Source organism: Rhamphochromis sp. 'chilingali' (genome assembly GCF_963969265.1).
Source record: "Rhamphochromis sp. 'chilingali' genome assembly, chromosome: 16".
Lineage (NCBI taxonomy): Eukaryota > Metazoa > Chordata > Actinopteri > Cichliformes > Cichlidae > Rhamphochromis > Rhamphochromis sp. 'chilingali'.
This window is the reverse complement of record NC_137943.1, coordinates 20,198,181-20,213,351: the sequence shown is the minus strand read 5'-3', so window position 1 is coordinate 20,213,351 and position 15,171 is coordinate 20,198,181. Positions and strand designations below refer to the sequence as shown.

Below are 15,171 nucleotides of genomic sequence, written 5' to 3'. Positions count from 1 at the left end.
AGGCTCGCGTGCGGGGAAATTCACACATCCAACAAAAAAGAAAAGAAAAGAAAACACCAGAGGGACACCACAAACACACACTCTCATGCAGACCTACTCCAGCCACCTACTTGTGTTGCGTAACGCATGCCACTGCCTACCCATGCACCAGCCGATCTGCACTACACTCAGCCACCGACGTAGATGCATCATCAGAGCTCGTACACTGCTAAAGCAATATAGATGACTTCTTTGTCTCTCTTTAGAAGACTCATTTTACAAACTAATACAGGCCCGCACTGCTGCTGATGCTTAATGACCTGTGCCCGTCCTGTCGGTGTAAGCTGAGATTTCAGTCAGATGGACTCTTCCCAAACGTGACATCTGACAATCCGCAAGGGTGAGTCTGGCCAAAGGATTTATCTTCAAAGTGGATCACTAATCATGCCCAGGCTCTCACTCACCAGCCCACTAAAGGTAGGGTCCTATTTACTAAAAGCCCTATTGGCATGAAGAGACCACAGAAAGATTTGTTTTATTGTGTTAACAGACAAAATGGAGCTTTGAATTAGTCTAGGCTGCGATTAGCTGCCAGTTTTTTTAAGACCAAATCTAGATTTCATGCCAGATTCTGACACAACAATAGAAACCTTTTTTTTTAACCGCAGAAGGTCTCTTGAAGCCAAATATGTGAAAAGCCACAGTTTAGTAGAGTGAAGGCCTTCAGAGACACAAACATTAGTAACACATATCCACTGGCCTAAACATATTTTGTGCAAGTGCTTGCAATTGGGCAAATAACACAGAGCCTGCAAATCAGCGGTGCTAAGAAAGAGGTGTGCAAAGGAAATAAAAGCCTTGTAAATGTCTTACAGAATTGACACAAATTGCTCACTATGCTTTAATACGGAGGCAGGGTGCATCTCTAGACACCAGTTGGTCCAATTTCACAACAGAATGGGCCCAAGAGCACAGCAGGGAGTGAGATATACTGCATGACAACACGAGTGTCATAATTCTTCCTTTTTACCAGTGCAGTATTTTATTTGGGGCCAGCAGTTCGTTCCAGAACGCGATCACAAAATCGAGGGAGAGCTCATCTTCAGAAGGAAAAAAAGAAGGAGAAAAAAACGAGTGCCAGGCTGCTGAACAGTGCACTTTTCACGCCAGACTCCTCAATGAGGAAAATCTCATCATCCAAACCGAAGCTATTGAGAAGCTGCACTGACACAGCCCTGAGCGAGACTCTGAATGGCTTATTTCAAATGGGCACTGCAGAGTGTCTCTTCGCAGAGAGGACGATACAGTCACTCCGTCTGCAGCACTGTCTCGTATCAGAAACGCTGCATTTTTAAGAACGGACCAAATGGTGCTCGGCAAACACTGTAGCATTCTGGTAATTCTGGTCTTCTTTCTCCAAATCTCCATAGAAACATTGGTCCTAACTGGCAGCTTATTAAGAATATGACACTTATGAATGATTTCTTCATATTTTACTCGCTCTTCCCATCTGCTGTTTGGCATCGGCCTCTCGTGTCCTGGCATCTTGCAGCCTTCCATAATTCGATTGAACCCTGAGATAAATATGCCAGCTTTCTGCCAGTAACTCTACTTTTTTCACATAGGGAAAATCTCCTACCACTTATTTTCATGATTTATGTATATGGATGGAGAATGCTGCAGCCAAGAAATCATTAGGTTCCAAGCACACAAAGAGATATTAACTCTTTACCCTCTGGACACGCCTGTAAATCGAAGGCTTAGCGCGTAATTATGACCTTAAATCCACACATGTAGAACGCATTAAGGTTACTACTTTTGTTCACCACAAGTCATTATTTACTTCTGAAATGGAAAAACTTTCAGACTCCAGTTTTCCAGAGAGTTCCACAGGAAGTAGATGTTTGCCGCTTGGATGTCATCTCTTATGCCAAATGTTCCTAAAGCGGCTGCAGCACATGTAGCGCACATACTGTACCACATGACATGAGCACAGGTCATAGCCGGAGGGACCCAGCAGTGGAACAACTAGCAGGAAGCGGGGATATAAACAGTAAATAGGGGCTGGGGGGGTCACATTACACTTCCTCCCCAGTTATTCCCACAGACTAAAACATCCTTTCACAACAAACAGCTCTGCAAAATTTTGTTATGATTCACAAAACAAGTGACCAAAATATCCGAGCTGATCCAGACTTAAGCTGAGTAACAGATGCTTCAGAACAGATGAATACTTTATCAAAACCAACTGTCCACTGGAGCATTTTTCTATTTATTTATTTAATTTTTTTTTTGCAATTGTGGGAAAACACAAAGCCAAAGTCATATTTGAAACAATCAGCAGCAGAACAAACTAGAAAACAAACACCTGGCACGTTGCCTGCCTGGGCTGTTTGAAGACAGGGAAGACGAGGCCAGAGGACATGTTGGAACACCCTCAAAACACTGACATCTACAAAAGGAATGTAGGACCTGGGTGATAACCCTTAGCTGGCGCATGTTAAACAAGCTGTACTGACAGGAGGACTCACATCAGAAAAACTAGCGCTGATAAGGTTTTCCCAACTACTATAAGTTCAATAAGAAATACAGTGAGGAAAAGTGATATATAAGGATATTCCATTTACAGCAAATGTCACAGTGCCACACACACATCCTTCCTTAACCACTACAAATGTGCCTCGTGATCCTATTTTAATGGTTGCTAAGGCAAGAGTTAAGTATTGTCATAGAGAGCGGATTTTAAAAGTAAAAACTGGTTTCTTTGTCCGTTTTAAAGGGATATTTATGAGGAGGATTTGCAGGCTTTCAGGCAGAATGAGTAGCAATAGCAGTAGATAACAACACAGCCCTTCCCCTCCTTGCTCAGCGGGATCCATTCACACCACAGTAACTTTCATGAATAACCCAACCTGCCTCATGTGGAAACAAACAAACTGTCCTTGAAGACTGACTTAGACAGAAAAACTGTGACACGTCCCTGAGCTATTAAGGGAATTACATTGAATTTCCACTGCCCTGCTGCCTTTAAATAGTCTGCACATTGTCAATTACGTGACTCTCCAAGAGGAGTAACTAACTTATAATTCCAGAGCTGTCTTTGTAGCTCTGTGCATGCAATCATACACTGCACATTCACAGCATCACATACTGTGTGGAGCCACACTTCCGTTATCCAGCATTGTCCTCAGTAAAGAAACTGGGCTCCCCGGAGGCCAGAAAAGTCCCTGTATCACATTTCCCTTCAAAGGAGAAAAGGCGACTGGGTCTAATTTCCTAAAATATCACGATAACTAAAACAAGACTCTGCTTAACATATCTCCGCTGGCTAAACTGATGCTGCAGCCCAGGTTGACTCAATTTGATTTGATGCCACGATTCTCTATTCATCCCCTATTAAATGGGATCTGAATCCTGCCACAGTTGAATTTCCAGAGACAAACTGGTCTTTTATTCTAAGGACACTTCATTCTTCTCCATGATCCTCTCTCCATCCCAACCTGGATGAGGACAGAATCTTCCCACAGTTAGTCACGGGACTGTTGGCAAGCTGAGGGGACTTGGAGGCATATGCGTCTTTCCATCTGTTGCTCACTCACTGCTTTCCAAACCCCTTCCTCTGTCAGCAGCCATCTGCTTCCAGCCCTACCCCACTGGCAGGAAACATGAGCACTTCCACCATAGGATATGGCTGCTGCACAAATTCAAAAAAAAAAAAAGAAAGAAAAAAAAAAAAAAAGCAATAGCCTATGGCTAATTTCATTGGCCAACATCTCAAGCTTGAAAAATAATGTTAAATGGCAAAATTATAGCCATCCAGAAGCAATTTAAGGGTAGTTGTAGGGGTCCAGCTTATTTTTATTATCTATTTATTGGCTCTTAATCTCTGAATCAAAAGTTTAATCCATGAAAAATCAGAAAAATGAAATATGAGGTGAAATATCCCTTTACAATATCCTAAAGCAAAAGCTGACATGATGATGATGCTTGTTTTCCCTTATCAATACTACAAACTCAAAGCAGCATATTCTCAAGATTTCAGTGTAGGAAAATGGAAAGTGCCTTTTTATGTTATTTCCTCAAAACGACTTTATCGATTAATCAATCGTGAAAATAGTTATTTGACTGTGAAATAACAAAACCGCTTCAAATCTCTGGGGATAAAATGACTACAAACTTTGGTGAATGCGAGGGTATTGCTCTTTGTTGTAGTCTGTCATCTGAAATTTAACTGAAAAAGTCACATCTTCACAATTACACAATATCCCTGAAGCAATTAAAAAAAAAAAAACAACCATACTGATCACCATATATCCTAAGAAAATTGGTAATTTTCTCCACTATGTTACATCTAAATCTAATAAAGCTCGCTGCTGAACAACTGCAGATTCGTGCTTGGCTGGGAAAAGCGCATCTCTTATTCCGTACCGAAAACCTAGTTATTCAAAATGAACTCAGCTAAGAGATTCAATGGCTTTTCCCTTCAATAAAACATTAAATCAGAACCGACAATGTCACGGTTCGACAGAGGGGGGAAAAAACAGAGGGAGAAAAACATCTCTTATAAACTCTCTATTTACAAGAGATTGTGTTGAGTAGATTCCAAATTTTTTATTTAAAAGATTTTTTTTTTTTAAACTGACCAGCTTAGTCTTTTTTTTTTTTTAAAAAGGCGTCCATCAACAGGAGAGAGAGAACCTTTGTTCAATGGCACAATGGAGGACATTCTGCTGTAGAGGATAGCGTCACATTCAATAAGCTATGGTGTGGCAGCACAGAGGGGAGAGCAGGGCTGATACAGAAATGGCACTCTGACCCCACAGACCCACCGAGCCCTCTGACCAAGCCTCTGTTTACAGCTTACCAGTTGAGCTCATCTCTGCTGACCTGCGGTCAGGAGTCGAGTGCAGCATTATTGTGAATTTTAATGGGGCTGTCATGAGCGTTTTGAGGCTGCACATGACAGAAATCGTAAAGGCCAATCCCGCACAGAGAGCCGTTTGAGTCTGAGGCATGTGCAAACCCTGTTATCTGGTGAGCATCTGTCGGGGAGGGGGGAGTCTGTTACTACTACACTCTGAAGAATAAACCTGTGACGTATATTTGACGAGAAGTGTTGCTCGAGGATTAAATATGCTTGAAACCTGATACTTGCCGTGCACAGGGGTGGTTCGGTTCAATTTCTGCAGATCTGACAATGTCTTCAAGTGAATGGGAAATCAAAAGAAGAATACTTTATTAATCCCCACTTGGGCGACTGACATGGGAGCTTCATGCACAATTGAAGCGTTCAGATCCTCATTACATCACACCAACAGACTTGAGTGAAAGCTTGACAGTGGTGTTGTAGGCCGCTGAGACACGAGTTACAGCAAAAGAGTCCTTTCTATCTACAGTCGCTGGCTTGCTCTTTCATCCAGCACAGATGTTTCTGATGTCTCTCTCTCTTGATTTGAGAAAGATTCCCTGCAGTATCAACATACATCAGATGTAAAGTGCAATTTGGACATTTAAGCCAGTATGACCCCAAAAGTAAGAGTGTGATGCTTGGTTTAGCTTACCATTCCTTGCCCCACTTAAAGAGGTGAACTGGGGCTGGTTACCAAGCTTAAACATGTAAGGAGAACACAGCAGCATCCATGAAGCAATATCAAAGAATTAAAGAATCAATAAATTTCCATTTTCTCTTTTATTTTCATGAATCTTACTATAATAAACAAACTGTGTTCGTCAGCTAAATTCGACAATAGGAGTTTAGCAATCAAACATAGCACACAGGTATATCTTAGGCCCCAGAAAGGGGGGGGGGGGGGGGGGTTCTTATCTATATCAGATATGTTGCATAGCAACCACCTGGCTAAATGCACCTGAACACCTCAGAACTCTTTAATAGCGCAACAGTAACATCTAATTTGTATCTACTAATTATGTGTGATTATATTATGACATCATCATTTTCCATAGCAACCACCTAAAAATGGACTAACATCACAGACCTAACAATACTGTAGCATGGGCATGTGCTAGTAGAATAAATAGACAAGATAAAATGTGTTGTAAGCTTTGGAGAGGCTGGCTGGTTGCTTCTACAATAAGGTGGGCTAATCGCCCCCAGGCTTCAGCTCTATACTTGACAAGACAGGCATGAGAATAGCTATCAATCTTTTGATCTTACTTTCACTAAGAAGGCAAGAGATTCCTATTTTTTCCTACAAGAAATAATAATAAGGCTCCTCAAATACTTAAGCGTCAGCAGCAATTGGATTAATCTGCTATCCCACCTGCAAAAGCAGTAAAAGCTTCATTGTGCTGCTCTGACATATTTTAATGACTATGCTTAGTGGTTTGGTTTTTTCTTTTTCTTTTTAATTTATAGGCTAATTGCAAATCTGTGATATATTTATTTGAACAAGTGTGAAATTCTGATAATTTATATAAGACCCGAGTTTTGCTGTGCAGTTTATTTGTACAGATATTTGTGGATCTCTTGGCTGGATCATAAAAGTTTTATCTAATTCATTTTAACACCACATCCTAGAGACAAAGTTTTCTTTTTCTAATAGCAGCTGATCAATTTGTGTTTCGAGAGAGGGAAGTGGAAAACGGGGCCACGGCTGAATTTATTCCACGCTTCACAGATGTATTTATGCGAGGGTTTTATTTAGGCACAAGATCTACAACTAGTAAATACTTACTGAGCTACTCTATAAACAACAGCATTCCACTTTAACAGAAATTTACACTGACGTAGAGCGTAAGAGTCCCAGCTGCCGTTATTGACTGACATTTTCCAACTCTATGAAAGTTTCTTATTCATATTCACAGATATGGTTTTGAAATATAATGAGCACATTGTGGAGATTTCACTTGCCAAATGTAGCAGCAGCATTCGCCTGACACAGATGGCCCACTGCCCAGTTCACCCAGTTGAATAACACAAACCCCGCAACCACACACACACCTTACACTTTAAACCTCTGCTGAGCCGCATTTTCATGTTTATTTAATGACCCTGTGACATATCATGATTCTCGAATTAAATGACAAAAACAGTGTCATCCATAACTCACTACAGGATGGCATCTTGCAGTCAATGGAAACAGTGTTAGTTATGATTTTACTGTTTTACATGTCAGTGATCAGGAGGCAAGATTTATTATTTTAATTCTCTGCTTGTGATTAGCGGATGAGCTCTATGCTCGTGCTCTTCTTGGCGATTGACTACAAGAGAGAAGCAGTGTGTACTGGGGAGATGCTTAGGTGCCACACAATGCCAACAGAGAGCTCTGAGGCTTCAGTCTGTGTGCTTTTTGTATCTCTCTGTGTCATCCCTATTGCTATTTGAGCACACAATAACCCATTGTGCAAGCTTATTAGTCCTTTTCTTGAAATCCCAAGCACCCCTCTTGAGTAGCAATAGATTTAGGTGGCTGCCCTTGCTCTGACATTGGACTGCCAGTTGGAAATATGCTATATGAGCTTTTCCAGTTTTATGAAATCCACTTATAATTCGAGATATAGAATAATGTAAGGACATTCTAGCACTTGACCCAAGGAAATCCCCCAGTAATACACACGGGACATTGCCCCTAAATCATAACGTGCTACTCAGAAAGTGCAACGCCACCGTGAGGTTAAAAAAGCAGGAAGGAGTCAGACCACTCTGCTCCGTCTTTCACTGATCTGTGCAATTCTTGTCAGTCTAGAGGTGATATTTAAATTTTACAAACCTCCATAATTTTTACCCTGCAACTGTCCTTAGAAAACAAAGCCCTTATACAAGATAGATTCGATTAAAATGTAAATTAGCATCAATCAGCATTTCCTTTACGAGTAACACTAAAGATAATATTTCTAGGGCAGAGCTTTAACTGAATTTCCCTCTACACTCGCACGAATACCTAAAATCATCACATGACAGATATCATCTCTGCAGCTACATCTCCATATATCAGTTATCAGAATTATATTCTTCTTATAAGTCCAAAAACATGATTTATTCCCTTAACAAACCTAAACCTAATGTTTCTCAAGGTCCTGGTTCACTGTTGACTCGGTAGAAACTACATTTACAAACATAAGTTTGTCCTATGTTGTCTTGACTTGCTACGTCAAACAAATAATTTTAGCTCAAATTCAGTTTCATGCCAGATGCCTGATTTGGTATTCACAGGCATGTTAGCTGAATTATCACTGGTGCATTAAGAAGAATAAAAGCAACATTTAACAGAAATACAGGATGCAATTATGGCTACAAGTTAACAGTACATATTTTGTATGACTCCGTGTTTTGTTTAGCCTGCAATCAGCTGACCAATGCAGTGGTGCAATCATCGGTCTGCAAACAGCTGTTGTACGCAGTGAGGCTTTGAGGCGATCACTGGCAGGAGGACAGCCTATGATGATCATCATTGTGATTATAGATGAAAAGATCCATATACTCCTCTGTATAAAAGATACTCAATAAAATGTTAATAATTAGGCTGTGATGTGATAAGTCACCTTTTCACTGTAGAGTAGGCTTATACGTATGTAACAGCAATGAATCGATTACTGCAGACAGTGTGCAAATCTTTACTTCGCTGTAAATATGAGCTTGGCAGTCAGTGTGCTTGCCTTTGAAAAAAATACTCCACGTTTCATGTCATAACAGTTAAAAGCTGGGTAATTTATCCTCAACTGAAAACAGTTTAACCGACACAAATGCTAAAAACATTTTAGGGATTACACACAGTAATCACTCACCAAATTGATAAAGATTGGGTTTTCCACACTAGGAGCCTCACCGTCATCATTTTAGCATTAATCAATGAAGGCCAACAGTAACTGCGGTTTGGGTTGCAGACAATTTATCCACAGGGGGCCCAGAAATCCCAGGTTCTCCATTTGTTACGGCTCTTTTGTGTCATTTCACACTACAAATTTGTTAGTAAATTTGCACCTCTAAAATACATCTAGGCTCTGTATTAGTGTATTATATATAATCGCTACTGATGATGTTTTCCTACAAAAGCTGGAATTCATCAAGTTACCACAAACCTATTGATAAACAGAGAGCCTTGAGCCAGATACTATTTCAATATAGGAACCCCTCTGTGGTTGCCTGTGAAAAATGTAAGGAAGCTGCGTATGTGTATCAGTACAAATGTTTTCCCCCAGGCTCTCCAAACTGGATTCCCGGCCATGTTTATTCCTGTGTCTCGGATTAACAGCGTAGCGTCTTCAAGATTTTCCAACTACTAGTGCTCACAGCCATTTTGCTTGCATGTATTCCCTGGTAAATTGTCCTAGCTCATCATATATTTCCTACTAATTCTAATTCAGATCAACTTCAGTTGCGATGTTCAAACACGGCTCTTTAAAATAACAAAAAAAGGTAGAAGAGGAAAAAAAAATTGAATGGTAATCATAGCAACTGTAATGTGAAATGGCTTCCAGAAAGCAAGCAGCACCCTAAATATCAATCACCGCAAAAGTATCACCATGCATGGCGAGACATCATCACATAAAGGCCTTATTAATCAACAAAACAACAGGGAGACCTTAGTATCGATGGGAATTCATTTTGTAAGGGGTGTAATTTCTATTCACTCTTTTTTCAGCTAAATGCATGAGCCACTGGTTCCTTAGCAACAGACTCTGCAATGATGCAAGATTGAAGAGGAACAGATCTGCAGTTTCACAGTGCAGGTGAAGAGAAGTCAACCAATGTCTCCTGTTGCAGGTTTTCAAAGCTCCTTAAAGTTGTGGTTATTAGGGCGACCGTATCTTATTTAAGAGAATGACAAAGCACCATCAGACCACTGCAGTGTCTCATCAGAGGGATGCCAAAAACACCTTTTTGCTTCTAGTGCATGCTGAGAGACATCAGTTCACTACAGTTCTGTATGAACAAAAGACAGTTAATCCTAAAAATGCTAACAATGTGCTACGTTAATTGATAACTAATAAGCCGAAGGGAAACATTCAGTTAATATCTGTGCATATTCTGTTGTTAGGTGTCAGATATTCACAAATGTCTAAACATATTATCCCAGTTTATCATTTGGAATATGACAATTTCCCTTCTAAAGCATCAGCACTAGGCTTCTAGTCAAACATGCAGTGCATCATAATGATAAAGCTTTAGAAAGCATGCTTCAATACAACTGAAACATGCACTGTACATTAATGCAGCCCATATGGCATGTTTTGAGAACAACAGAAAGGTAGAACCAATGTGCATAAACTGGTCGGCCGCATTTAGTTAAATGCAAACATCCTCTCTTAAATTTACATCACATTTGAAAGCCTTGTTATTTTCCAGAGGATGGTTTAATTGCATCATAGGAAAAGCAGACTTTCTTTAGCTGAAGGAAACACACCAACTTGAGAGAGAACAAATCCACAACAAAAGTTGTGCTCTGCACCACAAAATTGTCCCTTGAATGCTTTCCATATTTATGACAGCCAACAGGGAAACAGCACTGAAACTGCCTGGCTTGTTTTGCTTTGGGTCAAGTGTTCGCTTGCCTTTTTAGGAAAAAGAAACAAAACATTTGTATGATAACTGACATCTGAATAGCCTTTTTTGACTTGTAAAAAAGGTACATCTGAGAGGTAACTCGTTAAAGGCTCCAGTGTTGTCCCATCAAACAGAATAAAGGCATGTCTACATTGAAAAAAAAAAGAGAAAATTATGTAACCATCCCAAAGCAACAGAAAAATTAAGAATATCATCCTTTCCTCAAAAGGCTGAAATGAGGCAAGACAGGCCAACCAATTAATTTTCCATTTTCACATGGAGATGATTTTCCATTTTCACACTGAACCTGCTCTAAAAACCAGACACGCCGTATAATGTTCTGATCCTGCTTTCATTTTTATGGCAGTGACCAGTGCCGTGTAGTGAAAATCCAGGTCAAAACCCCCAAAAAGTTTGTGCAAACACATTAATCCATCCATAGATTGGCCTGTGCTTCTAATTAAACTACACATATATCATAGCTTAATGGTGAGTTCACAAAACTTAATGGGAACTGTAGTTGTGTCATGCTGTGTCATAACCACGGCTATATTTGTGTTTTAATGAAAAACTCCAGTCAAATATGAACAATAACAATGTTGTAGGATTAGCTTCCATTTGCAGTTGTTCTCTCTTCATGATTTCTGCCTTAAACTAATTTCACAAATTCTTCATACTCTTTTTCCTATTCTAGAAACAGAATTTTAAAAGCACTATTGGGTTTTTATTTTTATATTATGTATTTGTTGATTCATTGTTAATTCAGCCTGTATTTTGATTCTTTATTTTTAATCATAAGGAATGAGTCCAAATCCAAAAGAAATGTGCACTTTCAGAGACTTGATCTTCCAGGCCTCTGAGTTTTGATTCACAGCGATTTGATAAACGGTCGTGTGAGAAGGTGGAGAAGCGCTTAAGAATCTGCTATCATCATTTCAGATGTTTATATCTGACAGTGCATCTTCTTCAGTCGATTTTGTCATGATGTGGTTGATTCCCACATACAAGGCAGCTATGTTTTACAGCCTCTGTCATCCTTGCTTTGGCATCTCACAAGATTTGGAATTGACTTCCAGTGCGACAAGGAATATGCCCAGGAGAGGCTTTATAACCAACCCAATCATGTCTATCACCATCTGTAGTGGTGCATCATAATGTGTTCTCTCCTTTTTTACCCTGACTGCATGTGAGTGTTGAATTTTGCCTCTGCATTGTTGAGGACAATTACTACTTTCACAGGACACGTGATCTCACATTTGGAAGCCTCTTTTTCACGTGAACTCAATATTAAAAGAAAGAAAAAAAATCTCAGCCCATTACTGGAGGTCAGCATCAGATGGAAAACAAGGTACCCTTTGGCAAATGCCATTAAGCAGCAGAACTAATTTTGGGGGGCTAATTACATTTGCACAGGCTGTCTCTTGTGAGAGCAATTGAAGAGTTTATTGTTAACACTGCAGTGCATGGGTGCAGTTCAAACCGCAAACAGGACTATGAGATCAGCTACGCCCCCAGCCTCAAAGTGTGATTGTTGACACTAGGCTATGCACCCAGGGCAATGTTACCAATGTGCATAAAAGAAAGGAAATGAGGACCCCCCCACACCTTCCCCACCCCCCACTTCAAAAAAAAGAATGGGGGGAAAAAGGAAAACACACGCATACACTACACCCCCTTTCCCTGAATCTCAATGAATGAAAAGCACTAGTCGAAATAGGAAGAAAAAAAACCAAAAACAACAGTCATTCCTCCTTTACTCACCTTCAATGGAAATTACGTGTTCTCTGATCTGGTTCTGCAGTGCCAGGTCATCGATGCGCTCGATCAGGTCGTAGATTGCGTAAATGTTCGGGTGGACAGACTCGAACCGATGGATCTCTGCCCGGATGGCCGCTGAGTTGGACAAAACAAACTGCGAGCCGGCCGGGCCGGGCTGTGCAGCCTGGCCCGAAACAGTCCCCGAACCGAACTGACCAGCCCCTGAGCTTGCAGACGATCCGGATCCGAACTGGGACGGGATAGACTGGGGCACTGGGACGGGAACAGGCGCCGGGACCGTTCCTGGAGTGGGCATGGCTGGCTGAGACTGCTGCGAGATACCGGACACGGGGACGTTCGCCTGAAAATTCATCTTCTTCTTCTCTCTCGCTCTCTCTCGCTCACTCTCTCTCTCTTTAGAGCTACTAACTCTTTTACAGCGGCAACACAAATAAGCAGACTATAATTTGGGATAAAAGCGATGCGAACAAAAGAAGTCCGCGCGATTTGATGGTCTGGAAAACGATCGGCGCAGAAGCATCAATAGTTGGTCGCCTATTGCAACAAAACGCGGCTCATATTATTAAAACTTGACTGTGATTCATTTTCCGTTATTGGCCAGATCTGTCCAGGGCCCCTTTTCTGTTGCTAACAAACCCGCAATGCCTACCACTTGGACACTCCTATGGGCAATAGCGCTGTTTTGGTCAAAGCCGATTTTCCTTAGTTGCTATGTTTGAGGCAGACAATGGGCTAGGCTTCAGCGCGGCGCCCTGGTCCACTGCCTTGAACGCGTTGTTTCTGCGCCGAAATGAAATAGTGTTTAGTCCTCTTTGGTCCAAGTGGTCCCTGCCCAGAGCCCTCCTCCGCATGCTGAAACGTCACCCATCACGTAATTGTACTTGAGAATGGGGGAGGGTGTGATTGGATACGGTGAAGGGAGAAAATCGCAACGTGCACATCATCGTAATAACCTACCTGACAGTTATGCAAGCCCCACACTCCCCCCCCCCCAATATAATTTTCTTTACCCAGGGTTAGTGCAAGATGTGAAAGTAGATTCCGTATTTACATTAGCAGTCACATTGCGGTTAGTTAGTTTGGGTTTTCTTTCGCATGAAGACCTCAATCTATTTTATTCCCATGCAGACCTACACATTCACACGTTCACACTTGTGTGCGCGAACGTGGACACTCAGACACACACAAGATGTTATTTTAGACTATAGGACTTCTTTGCACCATTCTCACACTTATGTTACATAGTAATGTTTACTGGCTTGTAATTCCAAAATACCGTTTTTTCTTTTCAGTTTTACGGATTGCAACAAAAGCAAGTTTCAAAAACACAAGGGAGAACAGGCCCGAACACCACAAGCCTATAGTTTATCTTTTGCAGTTGCTGCAGTCCCATATTGTTGACATACCTATGCAGCCATATAAGGCAACAACAGCAAATCTTTTTTAAAAAATCATAAGTAAAAAATCCTTCATCTTATCCCATGATCTGCATGTTTTCTGTTGTTTATATCACTTCCATTATAGAATTAGATGAGGTGCTCTTATATGGCTCACAGTTGTGATTTCTTCCCCAGTAAGAGGAAGAGGCAGAGTCACCTGCTGGCCTGAACGCACACTACAACAACAGCTGTTCAAGGCCAGATGACTGTCACTGCCAGTCAAGGTCCTAATGTTGTTGCAGCAGTGTGGTGCTGCTGATAAGGATTGACTGAGCACTGCTAAAAACAAAGGGCATGGATGCAATCTGGGTGACATCGCACGTGTATGTCAAGTGTTTTAGGTTTTTGATGCAGGGAAGAAAAACTGTTGAAAACTGAAATTATATATCTAAAAGTAAATGTAAAGCTATTCGAATATAATACAGGAAACATTAAAGTATTTCAGTCTCTCAGCTTCCAGGAAGCATGCAGCAGTGCAGCTCTTTTTCCATGTCATTAATAATACACACTGCAGTAATCATCCTTTGTTATTTTCCCAGTGTGGCAACTGAAAACATGTATTCGGACTAGAGATTAATATTGCTTTTGAATCAAGTTATGTTAAAGAGACATAACTGCATATAATCCAGAAAATACCAATATCACAATTTTTTGTTCAGTATTATGAAGCTCTAATAGTTTCTCATGCAAGCCAAAAGGTTGGCATTTACTTAATGAAAACCATGCTTGGGATGTTTTTTTTCACCTGATCATGTATATTTCATGTATTATGTAACCAAACCTGTTGTATGATAATGCACATCAATGAACAGCTGCAGTATGACACATAACTTTTTGTTCTTCGCAGCAGCAGGATCATGTCTCAGCAATTATAAATTCAACAGCGAGAGCAACCTGCTGTTTTGAAGATTAGGATCATTATTATGAGTTTCATGAGGAATTATGTTTTTCCAACAGAACAACTTGCTTCAGCTGGGTCCTCACATTGATGAGGAAAACCTCAGTAAATTTTAAGAATCCCTCTAAAGATACTAACAGTATTTCCCAGAAATCCGCTGTAATAGATTATAATACATGATTAAAATGAGGCGGGGCGGGGGGGTAAAAGCCTAGATGCTTCTTTTTACTGCACATGTGTTATCTTCAGCCTTCTGCCACCATCTGTTGACCAAATATGGAACTCCTCAGCACACATTACTATGCCCATCCTGTTACACTCCATTTTGGTGTAAACGACATTTATAGCAACAATGATTGTTTAATCTACTTGTCACTCGTCGGTTCATTTCATAACAATGTTCCGTTTCCGCATTAGCATAATGATGACAATTACCTGCCCTGCTTGTTGATAAGCACTTTTGATAAATATAAAGCAGCAGGGAGCAACATGTTAAATTTGGTGGAACTGAAAATAGATTGATATTCACTCAGCACTATGCAGTTGGCTACTTCCCTTTTTGATTACATGAA

The 15,171-nt window shown here is 40.7% G+C and overlaps 1 protein-coding gene across 2 annotated transcripts in view; it reads right to left on the bottom strand.

Moving 5' to 3' along the window:
* agap3 (ArfGAP with GTPase domain, ankyrin repeat and PH domain 3) overlaps nucleotides 1-13,083 on the bottom strand; it is a 118,216-nt gene extending 105,133 nt beyond the window's left edge. Inside the window, exon 1 of one of the 2 annotated variants that reach the window (XM_080907584.1) lies at nucleotides 12,245-13,083. In XM_080907584.1, coding sequence (XP_080763710.1) covers nucleotides 12,245-12,614 — 370 coding nt within the window. In that variant the 5' untranslated portion in view covers nucleotides 12,615-13,083. The remainder of the gene's footprint in view (nucleotides 1-12,244) is intronic. The other variant, XM_080907581.1, reaches the window with a different exon arrangement.
* Nucleotides 13,084-15,171: the final 2,088 nt, after the last annotated feature.